At 47.4% G+C, this 26,404-nt stretch overlaps 1 protein-coding gene across 4 annotated transcripts; it reads right to left on the bottom strand.

The window, feature by feature from the left end:
* Positions 1–1,058: 1,058 nt before the first annotated feature.
* Positions 1,059–25,832, bottom strand: gabra5 (gamma-aminobutyric acid type A receptor subunit alpha5). 4 transcript variants are annotated; one of them, XM_048999283.1, is made up of 10 exons: positions 25,246–25,832; positions 23,885–23,969; positions 23,429–23,553; positions 22,216–22,283; positions 21,798–22,018; positions 17,789–17,871; positions 10,091–10,234; positions 3,585–3,737; positions 2,709–2,920; positions 1,059–1,866 (listed from the first exon to the last, which is right to left on the bottom strand). In XM_048999283.1, the coding sequence occupies exons 2-10, from the start codon at positions 23,965–23,967 to the stop codon at positions 1,564–1,566; spliced, it is 1,392 nt and encodes a 463-aa protein (XP_048855240.1). In that variant the 5' UTR covers positions 23,968–23,969; positions 25,246–25,832; the 3' UTR covers positions 1,059–1,563. The 4 variants fall into 4 exon arrangements, with proteins under 4 accessions (XP_048855240.1, XP_048855241.1, XP_048855242.1 ...); XM_048999284.1 differs by lacking the exon at positions 25,246–25,832 and adding an exon at positions 24,825–25,226; XM_048999285.1 differs by lacking the exon at positions 25,246–25,832 and adding an exon at positions 24,630–24,721.
* Positions 25,833–26,404: the final 572 nt, after the last annotated feature.

The following is a 26,404-nucleotide window of genomic DNA, read 5'->3' as shown; positions in this document are numbered from 1 at the left end:
GAAAAAACACAAAGGTGACTCTCCTGTATCGCTCTAAGGAGCTGATGACAACCCCCCACCCCCCCATGCTGAATGTCTAATGAAACTTTGTTCTGGGAGGGGGCTGGCGCTGGGTGGGACTTCCTCTCACAATGGACATCTTGGATTAGAAATGCCTCCTTGATCTGACATTAATTAGCCTGGGTAGCACTTAGAGCCCAATCCCAGAAGCATGCCTGCGGCAGGGAAAGGGGGGGGGGTCTCCTCTGGCTAGTCAGGCTCCCCATCCAAAGATCAAGTCAGTGACTGGCTCCCCCATCTGGGGATTGCCAGTACTTTTTGCCATCTCGTCTGTCCAGCCATCAGGATCTGGCAGGTCCTGCTTCAGCACAGGCGAATTGCAGTGACACTGCTAGGCAGGCACCTTATGGAGACTTCGCCTCCGTCTGAAAAGCCCCCATGTCCATTTTACCATCAAGCAGTCAAAGGAGCACTTTAACATCACCAGATAAACTGACTGCAACGATACATGTATCTACAGTAAGGAAAAGCGTTGAAACTGACGTTTAGTAAGCAAATTAGCATTAAAAGGCAGAGCACTACGTCAATATAGAAACAAATTAGGCTAATAATTACTCTGCACCCTGGAAACTGCGGTGATCAAAGAGGCGCCGGTTCAGTCGAGGAGATCAATGTCAGACATTAACGCTTTCCGTAGGCAGATTTTAGTCGAGATGCCTCGTCTGCGCAATACAGGACAGGCCACTGCGTGCTCTCCTCCGGGGTCGTGCATGTTCCTGACCGCGGAATGGATGTGTGGGCGTGTGCGTATGTGTTTGTGCATATTTACAAAGAGGAAAGGCAAAACCACAGCCAAGGATTATATGTAAACGAGTCCGCAAAATCGTACCTAGGAGCTTAATAACAAAGTCATCAAACGTGGATGCTCCTTACCCCTAAATAATTAAACCAAACGTTGCACGAGGACAGACATGGAAATTACAGACACAGGAGGAAACTGCAGGAAAGCCCAGTGTTACCTTTTGGTGGGGGGTGGGGGCAAGGGTGCTGCTCGTGGGGGGGGGGGGGGGGGGGCATGTTCCATAGCTGTTCTTTAAGCTGTGTCATTCAGTTTCATATTCCGCTCTTAAATAAGTGAAGCCGCAAGCCAGCGTCAGTAACTACAGCGGGGGTGTTCTGTGGAACGGCCTGGTATAAAATGTTTGCATAGCGTTTGACTTGCTTTACCTATGCTTCCAATATGACCCATTTTTTTCACAATGACTAAGATGTATGTGTCAAATGCTATGTGGCCCCCATCTCCGGGGGGGGGCGTGACATTAATTGGCAATGATGACGATTCACGCTGGGATGAACAGAATGCAGATTCTTCCAGAAAAACTAATCGACTAATATAAAGTAGAAATAGTCAAGGCAGACATGGCATTTCATGCAATTTATGAAAAAAAAAGTTCTCACAACTTATGACTAGAGCAAGTCTTCAGTGCTTGACACTGGTTTCTATGGTAATCCAGTTTGTGGAACAATATGGCTGAAGTCGGGGGGCCTGGAAGCTGTAGAGCTTTATGTAGATGACATAGCCCCATTGACCACCGTCTCTCGGTTGAGGTATGTGGCCCAGTAGACCAGGTTGAAGGTCCCAAAAAGAACCGGGAACACAATCCTGGACATCTTGTCAATCTTGCTCACGCTGTTGTATGTCTTCTTGGGGTCAGGAGCCTTGGCTTCAGCAGTCTTCAGTGGCACGGAGGTGCTGTTGGAGATGGTGGCGATGGCTGTGTCTTTGGTGATGTTGGTCGTATAGTTGACACCTCCAGCTGAACAGGCGTTGTTGGGCTTCTTCGATAACGTCAGCGGGTCCTTCTTCTGCAGGAGGACAGTCGTCGCATGTCAGCAGAAACTAGCAACAGGCTGCTCTCCTCAGTTAACAATGGAAACACAATGATCTAAACGGGAAGGGGAATCTCCACAGCTTAGAAGGCTCACACGGCCTCTATCACGCTTTTGTTTAGAATAACGTGTCTTTTAGCCAACTATCTCACATAATGGGACCAAGATTGTTGTAACGCACGGACTTTGTCAGATGGATAAGACAGATTGCATTGAGTAAGTGAAGACACTGGGTATGTAATCAACATGCTATATTTTGACATGGAAAACATATTTACATTATTTGGTTAATCTTCATGTTAAGCAAGTTTTTAATATAGATTTTTAGCAGCTGGGACTGGGAGGTTACAGGATACTTTATGCTTGTTTTATCAATTCTTATCTTCCCTAATATATGAGTAATTTGACAACTTCTACAATTTGGCCCTGTTCTTCTGTTGGAAACAGGACCGACGAATCCTAATGCAGGGCTGTCACTAATGAGATTTTACATTTTACTTTTGGTATTAACATGTTAGTTCAGATCATTAAGCTCCACAGTTCCTGTTCACCAACTACATGTGATTTGTATGTATGTATGTTCAGTATACATTGTCCTGTCACAGTGTGAGGGAAGAAACCTTGCACTTCTACTCACCCAGAGAATACAGGTATGGATCTGGGGATGGCTAGATGCTGCCAATCAGGAGTCTTCATTTTGAAGGTATGGAAACTAACACCTGACTTCTGCCCAATCGGGGGCCTCCACTAACAGTAAGGCAGCTAACCCTGGACTTCTGACAGATCAGATATCTCCAAGCTGAAAGGCGCAAACCAACCTTGGGCTGCTGCGCCTCCATGGCCTTCTTCCCATCCCATGCCCAGCTCCTCTTTGTGAAGTAGTTGACAGTGGCAAACTCAATCAGCGCTGAGAAGACGAAGGCGTAGCACACGGCGATGAACCAGTCCATGGCGGTGGCGTAGGCCACCTTGGGCAGAGAGTTGCGGGCACTGATGCTGAGGGTGGTCATGGTCAACACCGTGGTCACACCTGGGGCCGACCACAAGGGGGCGATATTACAAAGAGACGCGTGTTTCAGGTGAGTGCTAATGTATACAAATGTTATTTAATCCATCTATGCTGCCGGAGATTTTACTGCTCCTAAAGTAACTTTTACAGCAGATTCCTTCCTGGGACTCTCTTCTTTGAGAGATCCTTGCACTCACCGCAAATATATATATATATATGTGTCTCACACTCTATAGCAGCATGCACAATGGCGCCATACCTAAACCCTGCTTTTTATTAATGATGGAAATCTGGCAGAATAAAAAATTCAATTTTATCATCCTCACCAGTGGATCCTCGCCTCTATTCTAATGAGCATTCAGGTGCCGCCGGGCAGAATCAATCAAGGGAAGACAAACACTGACTTGACAAATAGAGTTTGGAGCGGGTTCAGAGGAATACGTTCAGAATCCTGCTGTAGAGCCCACACCAGGGACCGATAAATCTAAACCATGAACACACTTCAATTTTTAATGACTTAATTAAAGTTCATCTTGGCCGGGATTTACGGTGACAGTTAAATGCAAGAAGACGCCGATAATTATTGTGCAGGAGAAACCGTTTCATTTTAGGACAATGACACCAGTGTTCTGGACGATGCTACGTTTGGGGCTGCAGTGTCACTGCTGATGTTGAGGGTACTGACCGAAGACGGTCCTAGCCGGTACAGACTCTCGGTTGAGCCAGAAGGACACCTGGGACAGTATGACGGTCATGAAGCAGGGCATGTACGTCTGGATCACAAAGTAGCCGATCTTCCTCTTCAGGTAGAAACGCGCCATCATGACGGTGTACTGACCTGGGGGCGAGAGGATGAGGTCAGAAGGACAAGAAAAAGGGGCGAAAGCAGGGAAGGAGGGGGTCCTGGACGGAAAGCATCACATAATCCAGCGGCAGAGACCAGCGGGAGAGACCAGCGGGAGAGACCAGCGGGAGAGACCAGTGGCAGACAAGGCTGGACCACGAGAGAAGGCACGGCAGCTGCATCTGCTACAACATGCAGACAGAGGCCTTGCTTAGGGGCTCGTTTGGGGGGGGGACTCGTTTGTGGGCCTCATTTGGGGGCTTGTTTAAGCAGTTTTGTGAGTTCAGGATGGGAACTAAATAAATTGTGTTTCTCAGTAAGCGTACTTGTGTTCTTGTTGCCGGAGACAAGTTCCAATTCTAAGAACAGAAGGACAGAGGATGGTAAAAACCCCCGGATGTTGTCCTTGCCCACCCCACGGGCGCTTTCCCACTGCATTAGGTACCATACAGTACATTTGATGCTTCAAGAAAGCACCAAAAGTACGGTACTTGAACTCGTTGCTTTCCCACTAACGCAAAAACTGATACCAACGCGGAATGACATCACACACAAAATGGGGTATTTTGTACTAATTTTAAAAAACGGCTACAGTATAATATACAGCTTGGCGATGTGCAAAATTAATACCAGCATCGCATGTTACACACATGCAACTCTCACGATGCTAAGCAGTTAGATTAAGATCAGGCTGTTTCTGACCTTCAGTTCCGTACGGACATTATACCGCAGGGAGTTTAAGTTTCTCTAAAACATTTTTACTCTGTCATTGGAAAAAAAAAACCTAGCAAGTTAGGCAACTTTTGTGGTTATTCCTGTTTAAGATGATGTAGTATATGTAGTTTTTATATACCTAGTATATATAGAAAAATCAAAAAAGTTTACCTCCGCTGCTTTTGCATGAGGGCTGCATGCATTCTGAGATCATTTTCATCCTTGCTGTTTAAATCACTCCTTGGCGGGAGTTAGCACTTCGTTGAACTTCTTTTTTGCTTTATACACTGAACAAAAATATAAACGCAACACTTTTGTTTTTGCTCCCATTTTTCATGAGATGGACTTAAAGATCTACAATTCATTCCAGATACACAATATTACCATTTCTCTCAAACATTTCTCACAAATCAGTCTAAATGTGTGATAGTGAGCACTTCTGCTTTGCTGAGATAATCCATCCCACCTCACAGGTGTGCCACATCAAGATGCTGATCTGACATCATGGGTAGTGCACAGGTGTACCTTATACTGCCCACAATAAAAGGCCACCCTGGAATGTGCAGTTTTGTCTCACAGCAAAATGCCACAGATGCCACAAGCATTGAGGGAGCGTGCAATTGGCATGCTGACAGCAGGAATGTCAACCAGATCTGTTGCTCGTGCATTGAATGTTCATTTCTCAACCATAAGCCGTCTCCAAAGGCGTTTCAGAGAATATGGCAGTACATCCAACCGGCCTCACAACCGCAGACCACGTGTAACCACACCAGCCCAGGACCTCCACATCCAGCAGGTTCACCTCCAAGATCGTCTGAGACCAGCCACTCAGACAGATAATGCACGGCCCCATGTTGCAAGGATCTGTACACAGTTCTTGGAAGCTGAAAATGTCCCAGTTCTTGCATGGCCAGCATACTCACCGGACATGTCACCCGTTGAGCATGTTTGGGATGTGCTTGACCGGCGTATACGACAGCGTGTACCAGTTCCCACTAATATCCAACAACTTCGCACAGCCATTGAAGAGGAGTGGACCAACATTCCACAGGCCACAATTGACAATCTGATAAACTCTATGCGAAGAAGATGTGTTGCATTGCATGAGGCAAATGGTGGTCACACCAGATACTGACCGGTTCTGAGTCCCCAGACCCCCAATAAAGCAAAAAACTGCACATTCCAGGGTGGCCTTTTATTGTGGGCAGTATAAGGTACACCTGTGCACTACCCATGATGTCAGATCAGCATCTTGATGTGGCACACCTGTGAGGTGGGATGGATTATCTCAGCAAAGCAGAAGTGCTCACTATCACACATTTAGACTGATTTGTGAGAAATGTTTGAGAGAAATGGTAATATTGTGTATCTGGAATGAATTGTAGGTCTTTAAGTCCATCTCATGAAAAATGGGAGCAGAAACAAGAGTGTTGCGTTTATATTTTTGTTCAGTATAATTACACTAATATTTATTACAGCAGAATCACATTGCAATATTTGGAAATCTTCCAATACCATGTTGTCCAGGTATATTATACTAAACATTTTATTTCTTGTCACACCATCCTAATCTTCTTGCATCTGTTCTTGCTTCCGGATTGCAGTTAATCTCTACGACTGTCCATCCATCCATTATTATTACTCTTTTCTTTTGCTTCGTTTATCTTTGTTTCTTCAGTTTGCAACTTTTTTCAAAATGGTGTTGTGTTTCAGCGGCACTCTATATGCATAACCGGTAGGTAAAGAGAGCAGTTTCAAGTCCCACGCCTAAGTACCAAAAAAGTATTCCCGCTTGGTTTGGCACTTTGGGTTTTTGGTACTGGCACTTGACCAGAAGGCAGTGGAAAGTCCTGAAAAGTAGTGAAAGTCCTGCTGTGGTGGAAAATCGGCCCAAATATCAAGGATACATCGTTTGCATCCTTGCCAAACAAGACCAATCCCATGATTCACTGCTCCCCAATTTGCATTTTTGGTATTAAGAAACACCCAGTGGAAGGGCCCTCGTCACACTCCAGGTCCACAGACTCGGCCTTCGCTGAGACATATATTACTCTTGTTCCTTTTCCCTTCGGTTTTCATAACCATGGCAACACATTCCCTAAGCCACCAGGGTAAATTTTATCTTCACATTGCCTGTGATAAGCGGCATCACCCGCACATCCATCCATCTCCCAACCGCTTATCCATGCCAGGGTCATGCAGCGGCCTGGAGCCGATCCCAAACAGAGTAGGACATTAGCAATAATGATTATAATCAAAATTAAAAATAATAATCATACCATCATCTTGATCACTATCACCACCACCATCATTCTTTTAATTATCATTAAACATGTAATTTGGGCTCCTGTTGAACCTCACCCGACATCTCCAATGCTGACTAAAAATAAGAAACTACTCTGTAAAACTGCTATAAATTCAGTTTTTCAAAAAAATGTAAAATAAATAAACAAACAAATCCAGACACGGGTCTGGCCCCCTCCCCCCACTTTCACACTTGGTAATGCGACAGAAACAGCATGAGGGGTATCATTAAGGACTGGTTGGGGGGCATCATATCCTGTTAACCAAGAAAAGATTATGGCAGAGCTTCCTGGAGCCCCCGCTGAGGGCTCGCCAATGGCTGCTGCTTTCTCCTAACAAAATCGGATTTCTGTGGCCTGTTAATCCCCAGCTGCAATCTGTGTCCTGCTGCCCCCCCCCCCCCCCACCCCATGCGAGCGCCGCCTCCTTTTCCTCTTCTGCCCGGAGCTGCCTCTGACAGGGGAAACTTCACACGTAGTTCCTCCCTCCAGACTGAAGGTCCAGCAGGGATACTTGCGATGCTTTTCAGTTTTTTTGGGCTGCCTGGCAGTCATGTCCTCTTCGACCACGTGTCCCTCCCCCCCCTGCGGCGATGACTAGCCCTGCCCTGCCCTCCCCCGGGACTGCCCCGGGCTGCTTTCTGAGCCTGGGCTGAGCCTGGGTCACGCGCTGTGGAACGCCGGTCGCCACCAGAGGATCCAGCATGCCCATCTGGTGGATTTTACTGCTGGGGATCTGCAGCAGTCAAGGGGAGCTTCCGTTCATCTCTGAGAACAACGCGGCAATGCTGGTGAACTGGTAAGTGTGGCCGATGCTCGGGCTCCGTCATGCTGAAAGCTTGAAGGGCACCGTCCTGGTCACAGAGCCCAGGGAACTATCAAAGCTGTGTGACCTGAAGTGTAGGTGCTGGGCCAGTTCTACCAGCAGCACTCTGTCAATGGGAGGCAGTGAGTTACATCAGTAATGAAGAGGTCTCCGGTTTAATCCGCTCTATATATAGTCTGGAAAGTAGATCCCACTGTCAGACTTGCTGAAAATAGCCAACCTGTGGCAGCTTCCCTCAGTTTCTAATCGATCTATTCTTGAAGTTGGCACAGAAAGTTTGCACCGCAGATTAAACTAATTAAAGCCGAGCCCACAAGCGCTGTGTTGAGAGGTAGGTGGGGGGGTGGCTGAGATTATGAGGGAACGCAGAACAATTCTGCAAAGGCAGCTGCCTGCCCGTGGGTAGGCTTTTCTGGAGTCTCTTGCACTCCGGTTCTCTCCCAAGCAGCAGACCGCACATACAGCTGGGCTTCTCCATGCATCCCATAATCTTACAGCAGAAAGATAATGCAGAACTGCTTTATGTAAGAGGAGGGAGCAGATGCCTCACAGGGCATGTATGACGGCAGCGTTGTCCAGGCTCGAGCCACTGACATCACTCTCCAATGTACGAACGATTAGAAATTTTTGCTTGGATTACCACAGAGTCCTGATAGCTGAAGGCTGGGATAAGCGCACCCCCCCCCCCCCTGGCAATGTGTAGGCTCTCTTGTTCTCAAATCCTGGAGATTTAATTACTGTCTTCATCTGGCTGGATTGAAAAACATTCCTTTGGATTCTGCTGCTGGGCTGTTGTCTTTCACAGAAGCAGATGGATTGCAGAGCAAGCAAACATGCCTCAATTAATGTGATTACAGGCACAATAAAACTTTGGAGGGCAAGAACACATGTAGAAGCGAATATGACGTGTAGTGTGACTCGTGGCCCGACACCAACGGCCAACAGGAGCCTACCCCGGCTAGTGAAGATGGACGGCAGGAGCCTACCCCGGCTAGTGAAGATGGACGGCAGGAACCTACCCCGGATAGTGAAGATGGACGGCAGGAGCCTACCCTGGCTAGCGAAGATGGACGGCAGGAGCCTACCCCGGCTAGTGAAGATGGACGGCAGGAGTAAACCCCGACTAGTGAAGATGGACGGCAGGAGTAAACCCCGACTAGTGAAGATGGATGGCCGAAGCGTTCCCCGGCTAGCGAAGATGTAGGGCAGGAGCCTACCCCAGCGAGCGAAGATGGACGGCAAGAGCCTACCCTGGCTAGCGAAGATGGACGGCAGGAGCCTACCCCGGCTAGCGAAGATGGACGGTAGGAGCCTACCCTGGCTAGTGAAGATGGATGGCAGGACCCTACCCCGACTAGTGAAGATGGACGGCAAGAGCCTACCCCGGCTAGCGAAGATGGACGGCAGGAGCCTACCCCGACTAGTGAAGATGGACGGCAGGAGCCTACCCTAGATAGTGAAGATGGACGGCAGGAGCCTACCCCGGCTAGTGAAGATGGACGGCAGGACCCTACCCCGGCTAGTGAAGATGTACGGTAGGAGCCTACCCCGGCTAGTGAAGATGGACGGCAGGACCCTACCCCGGCTAGTGAAGATGGATGGCAGGACCCTACCCCGGCTAGTGAAGATGGACGGCAAGAGCCTACCCCGGCTAGCGAAGATGGACGGCAGGAGCCTACCCCGACTAGTGAAGATGGACGGCAGGAGCCTACCCTGGATAGTGAAGATGGACGGCAGGAGCCTACCCCGGCTAGTGAAGATGGACGGCAGGACCCTACCCCGGCTAGTGAAGATGTACGGTAGGAGCCTACCCCGGCTAGTGAAGATGGACGGCAGGACCCTACCCCGGCTAGTGAGGATGGACGGCAGGAGCCTACCCCGGCTAGTGAGGATGGACGGTAGGAGCGTACCCCGGCTAGTGAAGATGGACGGCAGGAGCCTACCCCGGCTAGTGAAGATGGATGGCAGGACCCTACCCCGGCTAGTGAAGATGGACGGCAAGAGCCTACCCCGGCTAGTGAAGATGGACGGCAGGAGCCTACCCCGGCTAGTGAAGATGGACGGCAGGAGTAAACCCCGACTAGTGAAGATGGACGGCAGGAGCCTACCTCGGCTAGTGAAGATGGACGGTAGGAGCCTACCCCGACTAGTGAAAATGGATGGCAGGAGCCTACCCCGGCTAGTGAAGATGGACGGTAGGAGCCTACCCCGGCTAGTGAAGATGGACGGTAGGAGCCTACCCCGGCTAGTGAAGATGGACGGCAGGAGCCTACCCCGGCTAGTGAAGATGGACGGCAGGAGCCTACCCCGGCTAGTGAAGATGGACGGCAGGAGTAAACCCTGACTAGTGAAGATGGACGGCAGGAGTAAACCCCGACTAGTGAAGATGGATGGCCGAAGCGTTCCCCGGCTAGCGAAGATGTACGGCAGGAGCCTACCCCGGCTAGTGAAGATGGACGGTAGGAGCGTACCCCGGCTAGTGAAGATGGACGGCAGGAGCCTACCCCGGCTAGTGAAGATCTCCTCGGTGCCGGCAGTCTGCCCGATAAGGTGGTACTGGTTTAGTCGGGAGCCGTCCTCGGCCACCACCACGGATTTGGCTGCTCCCAGTGTCCAGGTATATACCACCTCTGAGACCGGATAGGCATCTGGGAATTACAGTCAGAGGCAAACAGTGGTCTAAGGCTACAATAATCTCACAAGAGTCAAAACAAACTTCAAGGAATCTTTTCATCGTCTTTTAATTATTTCAGAAATCCAGCTAAATACAGAACTTCAGGCCGTTAGGAGCCTGGCTACAATAAAAAATGCATGAGTACTGAATAACAAAGTTTAATGGTCACCCATTAGGTAACACTTAGTCACCATTACAGCTCAACCAAGCACCTACCTACCAGACCATGCCGGCCTCTTTTCATGAAGCTGGGGGCATGGATTTACCTTTTCGACGTTTGTTAGTCACAAGGACGGGCAACAGGGCACCCCGCCCCCCCATAAAGATATCCATGTCAGCGCAGTGTGGGCACAAACAACTCATTTTAGGAGATAACAAAAGCCCACAAGTGGACGCCTGTCTCGCCTACTGCACCAACATTCGCCTGGTTTTTGGGGGGGGGGGCTGAAGTCGGTATCACCAAATCTCCCGGAGGAAAAAAGAAATGGGAAGGCTGCTTACGCTTTCGTAGGGGGTTATTAATGCCTGTGTCCTTCCTGTCAGCTGCCTTCACTGTGATTAATAACCAGCTCCGGGCCCTGGGATAGGGGCCGCCCTCAAGAAGGTCATGATTTCAGGACCACCGCCACTCACACCCAAAACAGCAACGCTTCTCAAAACTGGACACTTCTCAGAGCTCTTGTGCCCCATAGGCTGTCATTCCAATCCCAACATCTATGAGAATCCCAGTGCAAACAGTGTAAACCCATGAACGTCCCCGCAGGCCTGCCCCAGTCTGCAGCCGCAGCCAGTGGTGAGGGCCTCCAGCATCCCAAATCCCCGCGTCGGTCTGTGGACTGAACACACCCGGCGTAGTGGCCACCTCACAGACCAAATCAGCAGAATTACATATACAAAAGGCATATTTCACTGTCAGGTAAGAAGTAAGCTATGGGCTCTCTGGGTCTTCAGGACAACCTTTGACATGAAGCTCTGGAACACAGTCCTGCACAATACAGTAAGGGGAGGATCTGCACCAAAACAGATGTCATCAACGCTGAATGTTCCTTAAAGCAGAGTTTCTCAATCTGGTCTTTGGGGACCCCCAGATAGTCCATGTTTTTGCTCCTTCCTCGCTCCCACCAGATCAAAAATGTGGACTGTCTGGGAGGAGCTGGGAGGGAGCAGAAACAAGGACCATATGGGTGTCCATGAGGAATGGGCCGGGAACCACTGCCCTAAACCCTACTTTCAGCAGTACACCATACATTCCCGAAAGGCCATTTAATGAAATTAAATGTCTGAAACTGAGTCAGAGGACTTCTGTGATGTTTACGATAGCAAGGTGACTAAATACACAGTGAGCGATACCTGGAAACTGTTGCCATAGAGACACAGACTTGCAGTGGCTCAACAAAAAGACCTCAACACAAACTATTCTGCTAGAGCTACAGACACAACTGCAGCTGCCAGAACTTAGCATCCTAGCTTTCCTAGCATCTGAGCAGTGTTAGTATCCTAGCATTGTTAACGTCATAGCATGCTTAATGCCCAAGCATTAGTTCAATTCAATTTTATTTGTATAGCGCATTTTCACAACATTACATTGTCTCAAAGGGCTTTACATTACACCTACCCCCAGTGAGCAAGCCAGAGGTGACAGTGGTAAGGAAAAACTCCCTAGAAGGACGAAATCTTGGAAAGAACCATCCTCCAGGGGCCGGCAGAAGAAGTCAAATGCGTCTGAGCGTTGTTAGCATCTAAGCAGCATTAGCATCCTAGTGTTAACAGCTGAGTGTTGTTAGCATTCAGACAGCCTTAGCATCCTAGCGCTGTTATTATTCCGGTGTTGTTAGCATCCAGGCAGCTTTAGCGTCCTAGCGTTGCATTGTTAGCATCTGAGTGTTGTTAGTGTCTGAGCGTTGTGAGCGTTCAAGCAGCGTTAGTGCCCTAGCTGTGTTAGCATCTGAGCATTGTTAGCATCCGGGCAGCATTAGCATCCTAACGTCGTTAGCGTCTCAGTGGCATTAGTGTCCAAGAAGCATTACCTTTAATTCGAAGTGAAGACAAATATTAAAATCACATCTTGTATCGTGTGAGGAACACTCAACACACTGTGCAGTCTGACATTCCCAATAAACCAGAGGAGAAGTTTGGCTTTCACAGGACCGAAAATTAAACATAATTACTTTTACAGCAATTATCTCTCAAGCTTCAGCATGTTATTACCATAATTCTGTTTGGCCTCTGGTGCTTTTCTACCTCCCTGTTAAGATATTCTTTTTATTAAAGAATAATTATGTAAGAGTTCTATAATTATGCAATAATTATGTAATCTTCAATTAAGTTTGTTTACTTTTTTTCTTCAGACAACCACTGTTGTCATTATGTGTTATAAGGGTAATTTTGTTGGCTATATAAGCACAAATTATGGCCAATATATTGACTCATAATTCAGCTGAAATCATGATGTCTGAGCCTCTGTAAGACAGGGGGGGGTCTCCTAATCAGTTTTCATGCTTGTTTGTTTTCTCTCATCTCTCAGCTGTCCTCTGTGACTCTCATCCCCCCCTTTTTAGGATCCACAGGAAGCCCCCTGGGTCTCCATGACCATCTAACCCCCTTCACACTTTTTAAAAAATGCCATGCATGTTTGGTAATAGCTGAAGGTCTACAAGAAATTAAGAAACACGCTGTCATAGTAGTACAGGGTTTCTCTCCTTTTTGGCTGGGGGGTTTCCCCCCTTCCCCATCGCGATCAGGCAGAGCGCACGGTCCGCTGTGTTATGCGGACATGGACTGTCTCCTCTAAGTGTGTTACGCCTGCTCAGCGACACCGGCGAAGTGCGTGTCAGCACACACACGGGAGGAGGAGGGACTGTGTGGCTGTCTGCGTCCGTCCCGAGTCATGCTGGGTGATGTTAAGTACAGAAGGTGAATTAACTGATCATTCCCAATCGGGAGATAATTCAGAAATGGGAAGTGAATGTATATATACAATAGAGGCTTAAGCAGTCAAAGAAAAATATGCTTAAATCATCTTCATGCTTCTGTAAAACTAAATACGTAAAACTGATATTATGTCTGTCATAATGTGTCCGCTCAGCCATTTCAAAGCCTCCCCGAAAGTCGCCCCAATCTTTCGCATCAGCCATCCAACACACCCATGCATTTTTTGACTTGACAGCTGACAAGTCATGTGGCTAATCGATACCTCATCAAGTTATTTAATACATTAAATTAGTTACAGTAACTAATTGAGCTGGTGGTGGAATTTAAGAAATTGGCCTGGGTGCCCCCCAGGAGAGGACTGGGCCCTGAAGCTGAATTCTTTTAGCCGTCTGACTTTTTGGACAAAAGAAGAAATTCTGGTTCATTTTGTATATTTTCTAATGTTAAATGGAATTTTTTTCTGAAAATATATGCACTTACTACCCAGATGTACAGCTTGAAACATTTTCTTCGACTGCTCAGACTTTAGCACAGTGCTTTATATAGACTTGATTGGTTGAGTGGCATTGAGGTGCAGTTCCCAAACCATTTCTAGGGGGCGCACTTACGCTTCACAATGTTACTGAGGTACCACAGGGTGTACGTGTCATACAGGTATATGGAATGGAATACAAGCCCCCTTAATTGCCAGTCTGGAAGAAAGCTTCGTGCTTCTCTGGTGTTTGTTCCTGAGAGGGAGTGAGGAGGTTTACTGGGGGCACCCTTAACATACAGCCCCTAACGACGCCCCCTGGGGGGTGACCTGGGAACTGTCTTACACATGCGTGATGAGCCACCACTGTAAATCAGGAGCTCTGATTCCGGAATTGGACTGTATGTGGCTTCCCTTAGGGCAGATGCTCTGTGATGCTCTCTGCTTCTCTTAGACGCCGTGTGGGAATCCAGGTGGGGGGGGGGGGTGACCCATTAATGCCGGCCTGTAGCTTCACTTCATTTTTCATGTTTGGTTTCAAAGCAGGCAAAAAACTCGCAGAAGCACTCCTCTCCCTCCCTGGAGGATGTCAGCGGTATGTCACGATGCAAAATTTTACCTCGAGGTTTATTTGGACCTGAACTGACTGCTTTCGGGTTGGGGGCCTGCTGCCCTAAGGCTAGCCAGCAGGTAAGCTTCACAAGAGGTGGGCTGGGTCTTTCTGGACCAAGCCACGGGGGGGCGGGGACAGTCCGTCTCCTCTCAGACACGGGAAGACATGCAAAAGGATCCTGCAGATATGGGCAGTGAGTCAGAGGTAAACGTCCAGCTAGCTTCAGATTGGTTTTCTCCACTCAACTGAAGAGAAGCATCATCTATATGTTCTTTCTATTGTGATGCCCCAATTACTTCATTATGGGATAAGAAAGGAAGTAATTAAACAACAATAAGGATAACGCAAATACCAGGCTCCGGCCTCTAGATTTAGCACCCCCTTGTGGGAGGAGGACCACACGCGCACAAGTTCTTACAACATCAGCAGCAAACGGGGTGGTGGTAATGACACAAGGAAGGAGCTGAGCGATGGCTGGAAGGAGGAGGTGTCTGAGGAGAAGGAGAGTAATGCCACTGTGCCAACCAGACAGGGAACACCGGCAGTAGCAGGTTCTGTCCTTAAAGGTCCGGATGCAGAGAAAAGCCACAACGTTAAAGGGTATTTCCTCAGAGGTGGAGGGGTGTGTTTTCACTGGCTGAGGGGTGTGTCCTCACTGGCTGAGGAGTGTGTCCTCACTGGCTGAGGGGTGTGTCCTCATAGTCTCCATGGGTTTTACAGGCAGAGGAGAGGAGTAGGGTGTGCCCTGCATGTCAACATCATGACCCCTATGCAGCGTTTCATGTGCTGTCCCAATTGTCCTCATAGGCCGAGAGGCATATCCTCATAGGCTGAAAGGCGTGTCCTCATAGGCCGAAAGGCATGTCCTCATGGACCGAGGTGAATGTCCGCATAGGCCGAGGGGCGTGTCCTCATAGGCCGAAAGGCATGTCCGCATAGGCCGAGGGGCATGTCCTCATAGGCCGAGGGGAATGTCCACATAGGCCGAGGGGCGTGTCCTCATAGGCCGAGAGGCATATCCTCATAGGCCGAGGGGCGTGTCCTCATAGGCCGAGGGGCGTGTCCTCATAGGCCGAAAGGCATGTCCTCATGGACCGAGGTGAATGTCCGCATAGGCCAAGGGGCTGTGTCCTCATAGGCCAAGGGGCGTGTCCTCATAGGCAAAGGGGAATGTCCACATAGGCCGAGGGGCGTGTCCTCATAGGCCGAGGGGCGTGTCCTCATAGGCCGAGGGGCGTGTCCTCATTGGATGAGGGGCATGTCCTCATGGGCTGTGGAGCGTGACCTCAGATACCAAGGGGCCTACCCTGCGTCAGTTTTACATAGTACCCCCAGTATCAGTGACCACATGCCAAGACATGTTAACTTTAGATGTGCACACTGGAGCAATGAGCAACTATATGATGTTACCGGCATAGCAGCCTCTCCCAGAGTCAATCCCAAAAGTTGCTATGGTTTATAACAGATAGTAGTGGAAAAGGGGGGGGATGTACACATGATTTTGCTTGGCAACACATGTGAATCGCTTAGTTTAGATATGGACTGTAAGCCCCCGCACATGGAATGGAATCACATCGAACAACTGCAGCCTGTTCGTTCATTTCTCCCAGAACAGAAACAAACACGTGGGCATTTGCCCAACCCAAGACAATCCAGGCAGATATCTGAGTTACGCACCATGCAGACCCCCTGCCCCAAGTATTAAAGCATGGCATGAAGTTGGTGCACAGCTTCAGCAGTACAGAGTGGCATTACTGTCCAGTGGGATCACTGTCCAGGGCAAACACTGTCCAGTGGGATCTTTGTCTAGGGGCATCACTGTCCAGTGGGATCACTGTCCAGGGCATCACTGTCCAGTGGGATCACTGTCCAGGGCAAACACTGTCCAGGGCAAACACTGTCCAGTGGGATCTTTGTCTAGGGGCATCACTGTCCAGTGGGATCACTGCCTGGGGCCATCACTGTCCAGTGGGATCTTTGTCTAGGGGCATCACTGTCCAGTGGGATCACTGCCTGGGGCCATCACTGTCCAGTGGGATCACAGTCTAAGGGCAACACTGTCTAGTGGGTTCACTGCCTAGGGCCATCACTGTCCAGTGGGATCACAGTCTAAGGGCAACACTGCCTAGGGCCATCACTGTCCAGTGGGATCACAGTCTAAGGGCAACACTGTCTAGGGGCAGCACTGTCCAGTTTTGTGGGATCAATGTTCTAGGAGCTCCTATAGTAGATCAGGGGTTTCCGACCTTATTTTCTACAAGAGAAATAATCTGGGGGGGGGGCATACATTTCACACTGGGGGATGGAGCGAGAGTAAAAGTAGTCAACAGGTAGTAATAAGAAATTTACAGTGTCTTGCAAGCTACTCACTGATGTGTTGCCGAAAATCTAAATCTAAAATCTGATCTAGATGTCAAAGTACCACCAAGACACGGGGGTAAACCAGGCACCACTGCACTAATCCTGCTCTGTAGACACACTGTGACTCTGGACAAGATCTGAAGGCAGCGGAGAAAGTAATCAGGAAGTTATTCGGTATTATAGGGACTTTCTGTTATTAAAGGAGCAGGGTGGAATTATTTCTCGCTGTCATTATGACTTTGATGCTTTATGTATAAAGCAGAGAAAATGAGGTGTGACAGTCACTGTCATAATGACTGGCTTTGTCACGAGAAGAGCAGGGGAGGTTCAGTGTGGATGTCTAGTGGACACTCTAGGTGTCGCGTAGCAGTGTGACGGGGGAACGAATCAAATGAATGGTTTGGGCCTGACACTGACATACTGTAGGAGGACAGAGCGGCGACTAAGGAAAACTAGCCCATGCTCAGCTAGCTGCAGATGGCCTCCATAGAGTGACTGATGCAGTGGACCTGGTAGAGGTGCTGACACAGATCTTGGAGAGTCTATGTAGCACCTATGTCGACAGCAGGGCTTGATTCTTGCACAAATCACGGACACAGTGACACTGATGCACATTCGGACGGGCCGAGGCTCAAGGCGTCACCATGAATACACCGAATGGGAACCTGTGGATCACACCAGTGGATAATTACAGCTTTTATCAACACACCTGTAATAGGCACAGCGGGGCTGCCGGAGTGTCACTGTGGTGCCAGCAGATGGCACTGCGGGGCATCACTGCATGACAACCACAGAGCTAGCAACTAATAAAGCCCCCTATCAGCTTTGACTTGCACTACAAAGGCAGGTTGTGAGGAGACGGACAGAACTGCTAGCTGAGCTTTCTGTTAAACCCGGCTTATTTTCCAGCACGTACTCGAGATTTCTTTAGTTGTTAATAAAGGACCTTGTACCAAAGCCAGGGGTCAACCTCCAGTCTCTCACCCCAGCTCAGATAGTAGATGATGACTCTACAGGCCCCATTCTTTTTAAAGGAAACATCATGAAGCTGCCTGCAGTTTCTAAGATGGATGTAATATCCGCAGTGAAAATGTGAGCAGATCTAAAACGGTAAAAAAGGGTATAGAGAAACCTCCAGAAGGCCTACTCACAGCTCCCGAACTTCAGGGGGCAGGCATGAGCATCCATGGGGAAATCTTCTAACTGCATGGGACACTCCGCTGATATGGTCAACCTAGAATTGGAATGGTCAGATTGACAATCATCAGAGTACAACCCCAACCAAAGAACTCCTTACTGGAAATGAGAAAGTCACCATTATAATTATCAGCTGTGCGTCACTGCCAATCCTCAGAAAAGGTGGAAATGTTACACTGAAGTACTCAAACATAACCACTTTCAGTGAAAGTCCATGTCATATTTGGAACAATGGCGCCATCAAGTGCCAGTAATTGGTAACATTCTCTTGCTCCCAATTTTGAAGTATATATAGCTGCAGCTGAGAAGCAAGTGTGGCCTGGGTGGGGCGATGTTGAGTGGGTGGGGTGGTGTCGAGTAGGTGGGGCGATGTTGAGTAAGAGGGGTGATGTCGAGTGGAGTGGGTGGGACGATGTCAAGTAAGAGGGGTGATGTTGAGTGGAGTGGGTGATGTTGAGTAGGAGGGGTGATGTCGAGTGGGTGGGTGTCGAGTGGGTAGGGCGATGTTGAGTAAAAGGGGCAATGTCGAGTGGAGTGGGTGGGACGATGTCAAGTAGGAGGGGTAATATCATGTGGAGTGGGTGATGTTGAGTAGGAGGGGCAATGTTGAGTGGGTGGGGAGATGTTGATAGAAGGGGTGATGTCGAGTGGGTGGAGCGATGTTGAGTAGGGGGGCGATGTCAAGTGGGGGGGTGATGTTGAGTGGGTGGGGCGATGTCGAATGGATGGAGCAATGTTGAGTAGGAGAGGTGATATCGAGTGGGTGGGGAGATGTCAAGTGGGTGGCGCAATGTCGAGTAGGAGGGGCAATGTTGAGTAGGAGGGGCAATGTTGAGTAGGACCGGTTTATCACAAGGGGTAGGTGGGGTTTATGATTAGGGTGTCAGATGATAAGTTATAGCCCCTCCCACATTGCCCCTCCCATTCGACATTTGGCTCCCGGCTGCAGTGACAGGCCCCTCCCGATTCCGCATGGCGCAAGACAATCTCAGCATAACATTCTTTTATCCCGTTCCGATCAGCATCACATACTTTCCCGCCTTTTATGCTCTCACCTTATATTTTTATACAAGCATTTGTTTTAGTGGCTACAAAAGTCTGGTGTTTCAAACCTCCAGCACACAGAATCATGCATTCATTTTTCTGAAACAACTTGTCCCATTCAGGATTGCAAGGGGTCCAGAGCCTATAGATGTTAAGCAAGGAACAACCCAGGATGGGGCGCCAACCCATTGCAGGACACACTCACACGCGCATACCTACAGGAAATTAGGAAACTCCAAGAACCCGAGAATCCAGAGGAAACCCCACAATGACATGGGGAGAGCATGTAAACTGCACACATGGAACCCAGGCAGAGACTCGAGCCCAGGTCTCAGAGGTGCAAGGTGACAGTGCTAACCACTGCACCACCCCAGCATGCAGAATGTGAACTGCAAAGAGTGATTTTACACTGCCATCTTGTGGACATAATAGGAAAGACTTTCTTCCTTGTTCAGAATAATTTTATATTACTATCCAGGGGCGATGATAGAGATTTTGGGTCCCTAGTTATGTTCCAAATTTTCCTGGGAACCGTACTGACTCTCCCCCCTTACAACATCTCAGTTACTATCCAGCCTTCTTGTGGCTTCTCTTTCTTGTAAAGAGACAGATATTCAATGCATGATGATGGATTTATCTATTAACAGTGAACTGTTTACAAAGTAGTATAAGGCAATTTAACCACGGAGTGAGACGTGTGTGAGAGGTGGACAAGTGTTCAAGCCCCCCATTACACACAATTACATTACTGTGTAACAGCTGAATGGACTTAGCCCTTGCTGTGACACCCACCAACTGAAATGCCAGGGCAGCGTATCGCTTATGGTCTGCTAAGTGGTCTTTATAGATTAACGTCACTAAGGAAATTACAGCGAGATGTGAGCATCCATTAAGGCATCCATTACCTACTTGTGGATACGACTACATACGTATTGCAGCAATAATAAAGCATCACAATGTTTATGGTGAGACATCCCACACCCAGAACTATTTTTAAACGGCAATGGATGCGCAAACAAATGCGACACATGCAGATGTGACGACCTGATATTTCAGCCGTGGCTACTGTCCCCCATCGGTGTCACTCTCACTATCTCATTGCATAAGAGTCGCTGGGTTTGGACGGTAGCTCCCTATTGCTTTTGATTGACTTTAACATGAAGCACTTTTTGTAAAACATCCCCATACATCCCCTTTAATCTCCTGCTCTTTGCCGACGTTAATCTTCTGTTACCATTGATAGAGTTAAGCTGGGAGAGTCCAGAGCAAAGATTAATGCGCTCATCTTCTCACAGGACGCATCCCTAAATCCCCGAGACGAGTACATCAAGACAGAGGCGCGGGTGTACATTCTGGGTAAAAGGTTGGGGGGGTTATATCTGATTCCGACTCCTAGGTCCAGGAGGGGAGATCAGTAAAGCTTTCAGCATTTATCAAAGGATCTTCTGTGTGTACATTCAGCTGCTTAGCCTGACGTCTTTATTCAAAGTAAATTCTATCCCTTTAGATGAATATTTACCCACTGTGAATCTTTTTAAAGGCCCCACCCCTCTAGAAACCTGCCACTTTCCGGTTACACCCCCCCCCCTTTATATTATCTGTTGCTGAATTTTGAATGAAGAGTTCAATAGCAAAATACAAGAAGCCAAGGTCTCCTTATGCACACCCGATGCCCTTTGGGGGTGGGGGATCCTAGGCACTGGGGCTTGTGATGTCAGTGTCAGATATGAATGAAAATCTGTATTAACTCATAAGTAGAGTCTGAGATCGGGGTGTCAGCAAAGGTTCGGGCTGTGGGGGTCTCTTTCGATGCTGGGGGGGTACCTCGTGCGGGCCGTGGACAACTCATCGCAGATTAACCTCTCTTTGTAATATAAATGCTAGAAATACGAAACACATTAGGGAAAGGAAAACTTTTCCAAAGTGCAACATTTCTGGTGCATCTGTTGCAGGAAATCGCATGTACTCCGCAGACTATGCACACATCCCATTTCTCACTCATTTCTCATTAATATCCCATCTTCATCTGGAAGCTCTCGAGGTGCATTATAGTTAAGCATGGCCTGTAATGTACATGACGGGCAGATACGATGACATACTGTATACATATATCACGGGAGCAACAATTAGAGAGGCAGCGGACAATTCGAGACATCAATCATGAATAACAAATTCGAGGGCGACCGGTTGCATCTTAATGCAAGCGGTGAACATCAGTCCTGCGCGCAAAGGTTTTATTTCAGCCACAAGGTGACGCTGTTCAGCTGCTGCTGACCCATATCCCCTTTATGGCGCTATACATGGTGTTCCAAAAATATTCAAACAGCTGCCCTCTTTTCCATGGTGTGAAGGAGGGTTTGAACATTTCCTCGTGTCCTTGATTTTTTTCTTATATTGCAATTATGAAAATGTTCTACAACGCGTAATGCATGAATTTTTTTTCCCCCATACACTTACGTTGTCGGGGCTCCTGTGCACGTAACAGTACCCTCGAGGGAGGGAAACATTAAAAACATCATAATAAAAAATCGTTTTATGCGGCCCCGGTGATAGTACAACGGGGGGCATATCAAGGCAGCTAAAAGCGATGGATGAGGGGGGGCTGCGTGCTGGAAACAGCTTGACCACAGGGACACCGGATTCCCAGCGCTACTGTCCCGGTGGGACGTCCCTTCCTTTTAAAGACTGGGTCAAATAAAACAGCTGAAGACGTTAATTGCCCCGAAGTTCACGTAGGCCTACCTCTAAATGCTAAAACGTATAAAATAGTAAAACAAGCACCACAAGACTCGCGTTGGATCCTTTCTCTCGTTATAAAAAAATGATAAAATGAAAATAAAACAGCGATAAGGGAAAGCCAAAGACTTGTCCTTGTTTACTGTATGTACATGCCTGCATAGGGGAGTGTAATGGAGCTACCTCATGGTGTACAGCAGCGTCCCGTCGTCCTTCAGACGCAGTAACTTATTCGGAGTTGTCATGTTGTGTGCGATGGATTTCTTGCCGTTGAGGAAGAAGGTGTCGGGCGTCCAGATGTTGCTGGCCAGAAGGTTGTTCAGAGGAAGCATCTCCATCGGACCTTTGAAACGAAGCCGCTCGTCTTTCCAGCTTTGCCGGAAAAACACGTCTATCGTGTATTCCTGCGGGAAAGGACGGCGATCGAATGACCACATCCTGCACAATTCGCATTTTACGTCGATTTGTTTTACATTAAAAGTTGCATGTTGCAGTCATGTAAATTATGATGAAACTGTTAACAAAATCTGCAGAACACAAGTGACTTGTTTAATGCGTAAAACTACAGGACCCATGCTGACGTCAGCAGCGAACACCTTACCATTTCGGTATCTGAAACCGGGCCGAAACTAGTGACGAAGATGTTCGTCTTGATCTCCGTTACTTTCTCTGTAAACAAACAGGCGTTTGGAGTGAGAGGAAAAAAGTTCTGTTCAATGCTTAAGTTTTGTGCAGTCTTACGCTATTCTTAATGCAATGGTCTGAGTGGCTAAATAGTGGATATGCGCCTGTAAGTAACAATGGCTTACAGTGTCACTTATACCTAATCTCCATCACAGAAAGCGGAGACACAGTTAAATGCGAGGACATTAAAACAGCTCGAATATGACATTGCGATGAGTATAAGCAGACAAGCACAATCAAGTGCCGTCACACACAAGGGCGTAACTTTGGGTTGAGAATTAGGGGGGTTGTGGGATCCATGGGGTTGATTTTGATTATATGGGGGGTTACAGCACCCCCACCCACTTATATTTTACGCCCATTCCAATGAGCAAACAGACAAGCATGAAGAATACAGTATGACTATATCGCCTTCCGTCCTCCGCTCCCCATGAAATGATCTCTCTTTTACACTCCTGTGCGGGTACTTTGGGTTTTATGAAGCAGCCCCCCCCCCCCCCGAACAACGGTGCTGAAGGTCACACTCTGCGGACCGAAGCGCGCCTCCGCGGGGGCGGTCATGCTCGGTGTTGGCGAGGAGGGTGGTCCGCTTTCACTTCAGCTCCAACACCTACAGCGGTGGCCTTGGCCCTCCGAAGGCAGCCCAGCCTACGCTTCCCATTCTCAGAATAAAGGGCAAGCAGAAGGGGGCGCCGTGTTTGCAATTTTTCCCAATTAACAATATACGCTGGACAAAAGCGCCCGGGCAGCTGCGTCGATCGAAATTGGTAAAAGCGGCGCCTTATCCCCTCCATTATACTGGTACTTAGCGCAATCTCTCCGCTGTTCTATCACATTTATGATTATAAGAAAACTTATCAAAACGACTTAGAAGTAAAGGTGTAAAAGTATAAACAGACCGACGTCAGCCTACATATGAAAAAAAGAACCACAGGAAGCGTACTACAAGAACAACAATACAATCCTACATCACATGACAATACAGACACTGCGAAGAATAAGGACGGCAAAGTAAAGTGCAAAGGTCTGAGGTAATAGCCTACGTATAATGCACAACCTATGATGCAGCCACATAAACTAACGTAAACTTGTGCAGCTACACTGGGCCGTAAAGTTGTTCTCTGGTGTACCTCCCAATCCAGGGCGTAGTCGGTTATCATAACCGTCCAGCAGCCTGTCCAAGATCCTAGTGAATATCGTGATGTTGTCATTTGTTTCGGACTCTTTCAGGGTTCCTGCTGTGGTCTGCGAAAGACTGTGAAATGCAAATGAAATACATTGAGGAACACTAAAATCAACATTACCACGCTTCCAAAATCAAAATTCCCTGATTTAAAAAAAATCAGGAGCATTCACGGTCCTTTTATTAATATGAGGAAAATGGTTGGACGGTACATAACGAAAAATAAAGGAGGCATTTAAACGGGAAAATGTTTTTGCACATTTACTCGTTCGTTTGCACATTACATTGTTCGAATGATTTAGTGAGTTGAATGATTTGATGTCGGAAGTCAGTTCGAAGGTAGGACATCCGATTACACTTATGGATATGAATTCCATATTTGAGAAAATAAATCGAATCTCACCTTATCTGGCAGTAAAAGCTAACCAGACAGACAATGGCCAAAAGACTTTTCATTGTTGAGAGGAAGGGCATCCCATCGTCCATCCCTGAAAGAAAATGCGAAAAAAATCCGCGTTTGGGGAAAAAACTCATGGGTCCAACAAACAAACGAAGACTTAATTACCCGAAATGATTTGGAAACTACTGCCTTTACGATCAAAGCTGCAAATCCCATAAAACACAATGTAAAAACATTCAATTAAATGTTAGGTTACATGTAGCGTGACAAATTCATTTTAACATTGCAACATTGTATTAATTATCTGCATTAATTGCCAGCATTGTCATTATCAGTCGGCGTCACATAATCTACATTATTGCCTTTGAACGTTTACGAAGGCTCACAATATCGCATTATCTACATCATGTTATACACAAAAGCACCACGGCCTCATTACACGACTTTCATAATGTAATGTAAGCCTACACACCACAATCCATTAGTATCTTAAACGTCATCAATACATTTAATATAATGAAATATAATTTAATAAGACTGCTGCATCACAATTATGCAATGTACTCAGTCACTGACAATGTTTCCCCCCCCATCTCTCAATTAAACCTAAAATTTCGCTTTGCGGCAATCCAGCTGCCTTAGATCATAACGGTTGAATGCAGTTTAACAGCAGCACTGTATGTTACAAAACGTGGAGATCAATGATGACGTGCAAAAATCACGATTCAGAGGAATTCTGTGTAATTACCAGTATCGCTGGAAGCCTAATAAATTTTCAGATTGCTGCAACTGTTTGCAGAATGACGAAGGCTGCTGCGTATCATTCCTTTGGTATAGAACCCTAATAGGTATTATAACGGTATTACTTACGTCCCTTTTACACAAAGAAAAAAACCACCAAGAATTTCAACGCGATTCATACGATTCAAATGACAAGAAATACCTTGATGGTGTGATATTAGCCTATGTGACTGGAGCTCATAGGGTGGAGAGGAGAAATCACTCTGCAAGCCTGGAAGCAGCTTTGTGGTACAGCTTCAAACATCTAACGCATTGATCACCCATCAGCCGCAAGAACCTCGCGCTAATTGGACTCTCGAATCATACAAAGAATGAGACCAGAAGCTCCGTGGCATCCGGACATCTCGCCATTCTTGGTGATTCTTTGTCTACGGCCATTCAACCAAAACCACAGCAGTCACCCCGGTCTCCATGCCTAGTTTCCCTCGTTTGTCGATGCCTCGGAAAAGCCAGTTGCGGTTATCAGACCGACATCCTATTCTTCTAACACCCTGGTGCTCAAACACGAAGCTGCACCGCTGTCCTGCACAGGTACTGCTGATGCAAGAAAGGGATGTTCGTACCCGGTCCCTACAGGTTCCGCGTGTCCTCGTCAATTTCTTTTAATATTCCCGCCGCCAAGGTGCCGCTCTGATGGTTCTTGTAAAAAAAAAGAAAAATGATGCAAAGTGAAGGATGCCGCCTCCTTTTGGAAAAACGTAACGTCCTTCTTTCGGCAATACATAAACGAAAAAGACAACAGGCGGAAAAAACAGGTGATCCGTATGATTCAGCGAGCGAAAGAGATTCTCCTGCTCCGCAGCAATACAATGTGCGGATATTCAACTCCAGGACTTTGCTTACTGGGCATTTTTCCCGGATTGCCAATTCGTCAGCTTTTACTGTGAATACAAGAGGCAGGAGTGTGCGTCCTTCGTGCCGATGAGAATAAAAAAGAAGCAACGAACTTATAACATGAAAGCCAGCCCACTCCGCGGTATTGTCTGATTCTCGGGAAGGAGGGCTAAAGGAGAATCCCCCCCTGTTCCCTTTCGAGGGGCCCGCCGCTTCTCCCTATTAATTCAATTACCGTGGGTTAAATAAGGTTAAAGTGCCGACAACGAAACGGAACGATTTTGAAATGCCAGGCACCCTAGTGGCGCCCAATATTAACTAGACTCATGCCACTGATTGCCAGAGAATGAGGAGGTTAAGTAACCGACTTATATATTCAGTACAATGGTGCGATCAATCGAACAATGAAATAGGTCGAAGGAGGGAAAAAGGGAGCAGTTTTAAAGGCAGCCGTCAGAGGGTACTCTAATCCTATGTTTTCCGGATTAGAAATACCGTATCAACTGAATTAAAAAGCACTCACGCATTAAGAGGAGGTATAACCTCCCTCTGAGTGATATCTATTACATGCATTAATCGATCTACTGTCAACTAGTTAAACAATTAACCACTCCTTAAACAATCCACACGATATTTGCATTTTAGTTCACTTCAAGCCTTAATCTCTCCGATTACACTAGTACGTTTAATATAAAGTCCAAGCAGGCCTATCACAGACTCCGAGGAAATGCTTTGCTGCACATCAACTGGAGCAACTCTTAATGATGATATAATTGATGTAGCATAAACACAGCAGATATAAAGACATCTGATGACAATGTGCAGGATTCAAAAGGCTACAAATTCTTTAGATGAATGTTCATTTTCGTTATATATTTTATATTTAAC

This window comes from Brienomyrus brachyistius, unplaced genomic scaffold (assembly GCF_023856365.1).
Source record: "Brienomyrus brachyistius isolate T26 unplaced genomic scaffold, BBRACH_0.4 scaffold44, whole genome shotgun sequence".
Taxonomy (NCBI): domain Eukaryota; kingdom Metazoa; phylum Chordata; class Actinopteri; order Osteoglossiformes; family Mormyridae; genus Brienomyrus; species Brienomyrus brachyistius.
Note: the sequence above shows the minus strand (reverse complement) of the source record. Positions and strands in the feature narration are given on the sequence as shown.

Bases quoted from the DNA above. Each gene is read 5' to 3' on its own strand.
- gabra5 (XM_048999282.1), bottom strand. The intron at 22,284-23,428 runs GTACACCAGAGA...GTTTGTTTACAG, and splicing joins ACTACGCCCTGGATTGGGAG to AGAAAGTAACGGAGATCAAG. The intron at 1,867-2,708 runs GTTGGTTTGCGC...GTCCTCCTGCAG, and splicing joins TGGAGGCGCAGCAGCCCAAG to AAGAAGGACCCGCTGACGTT.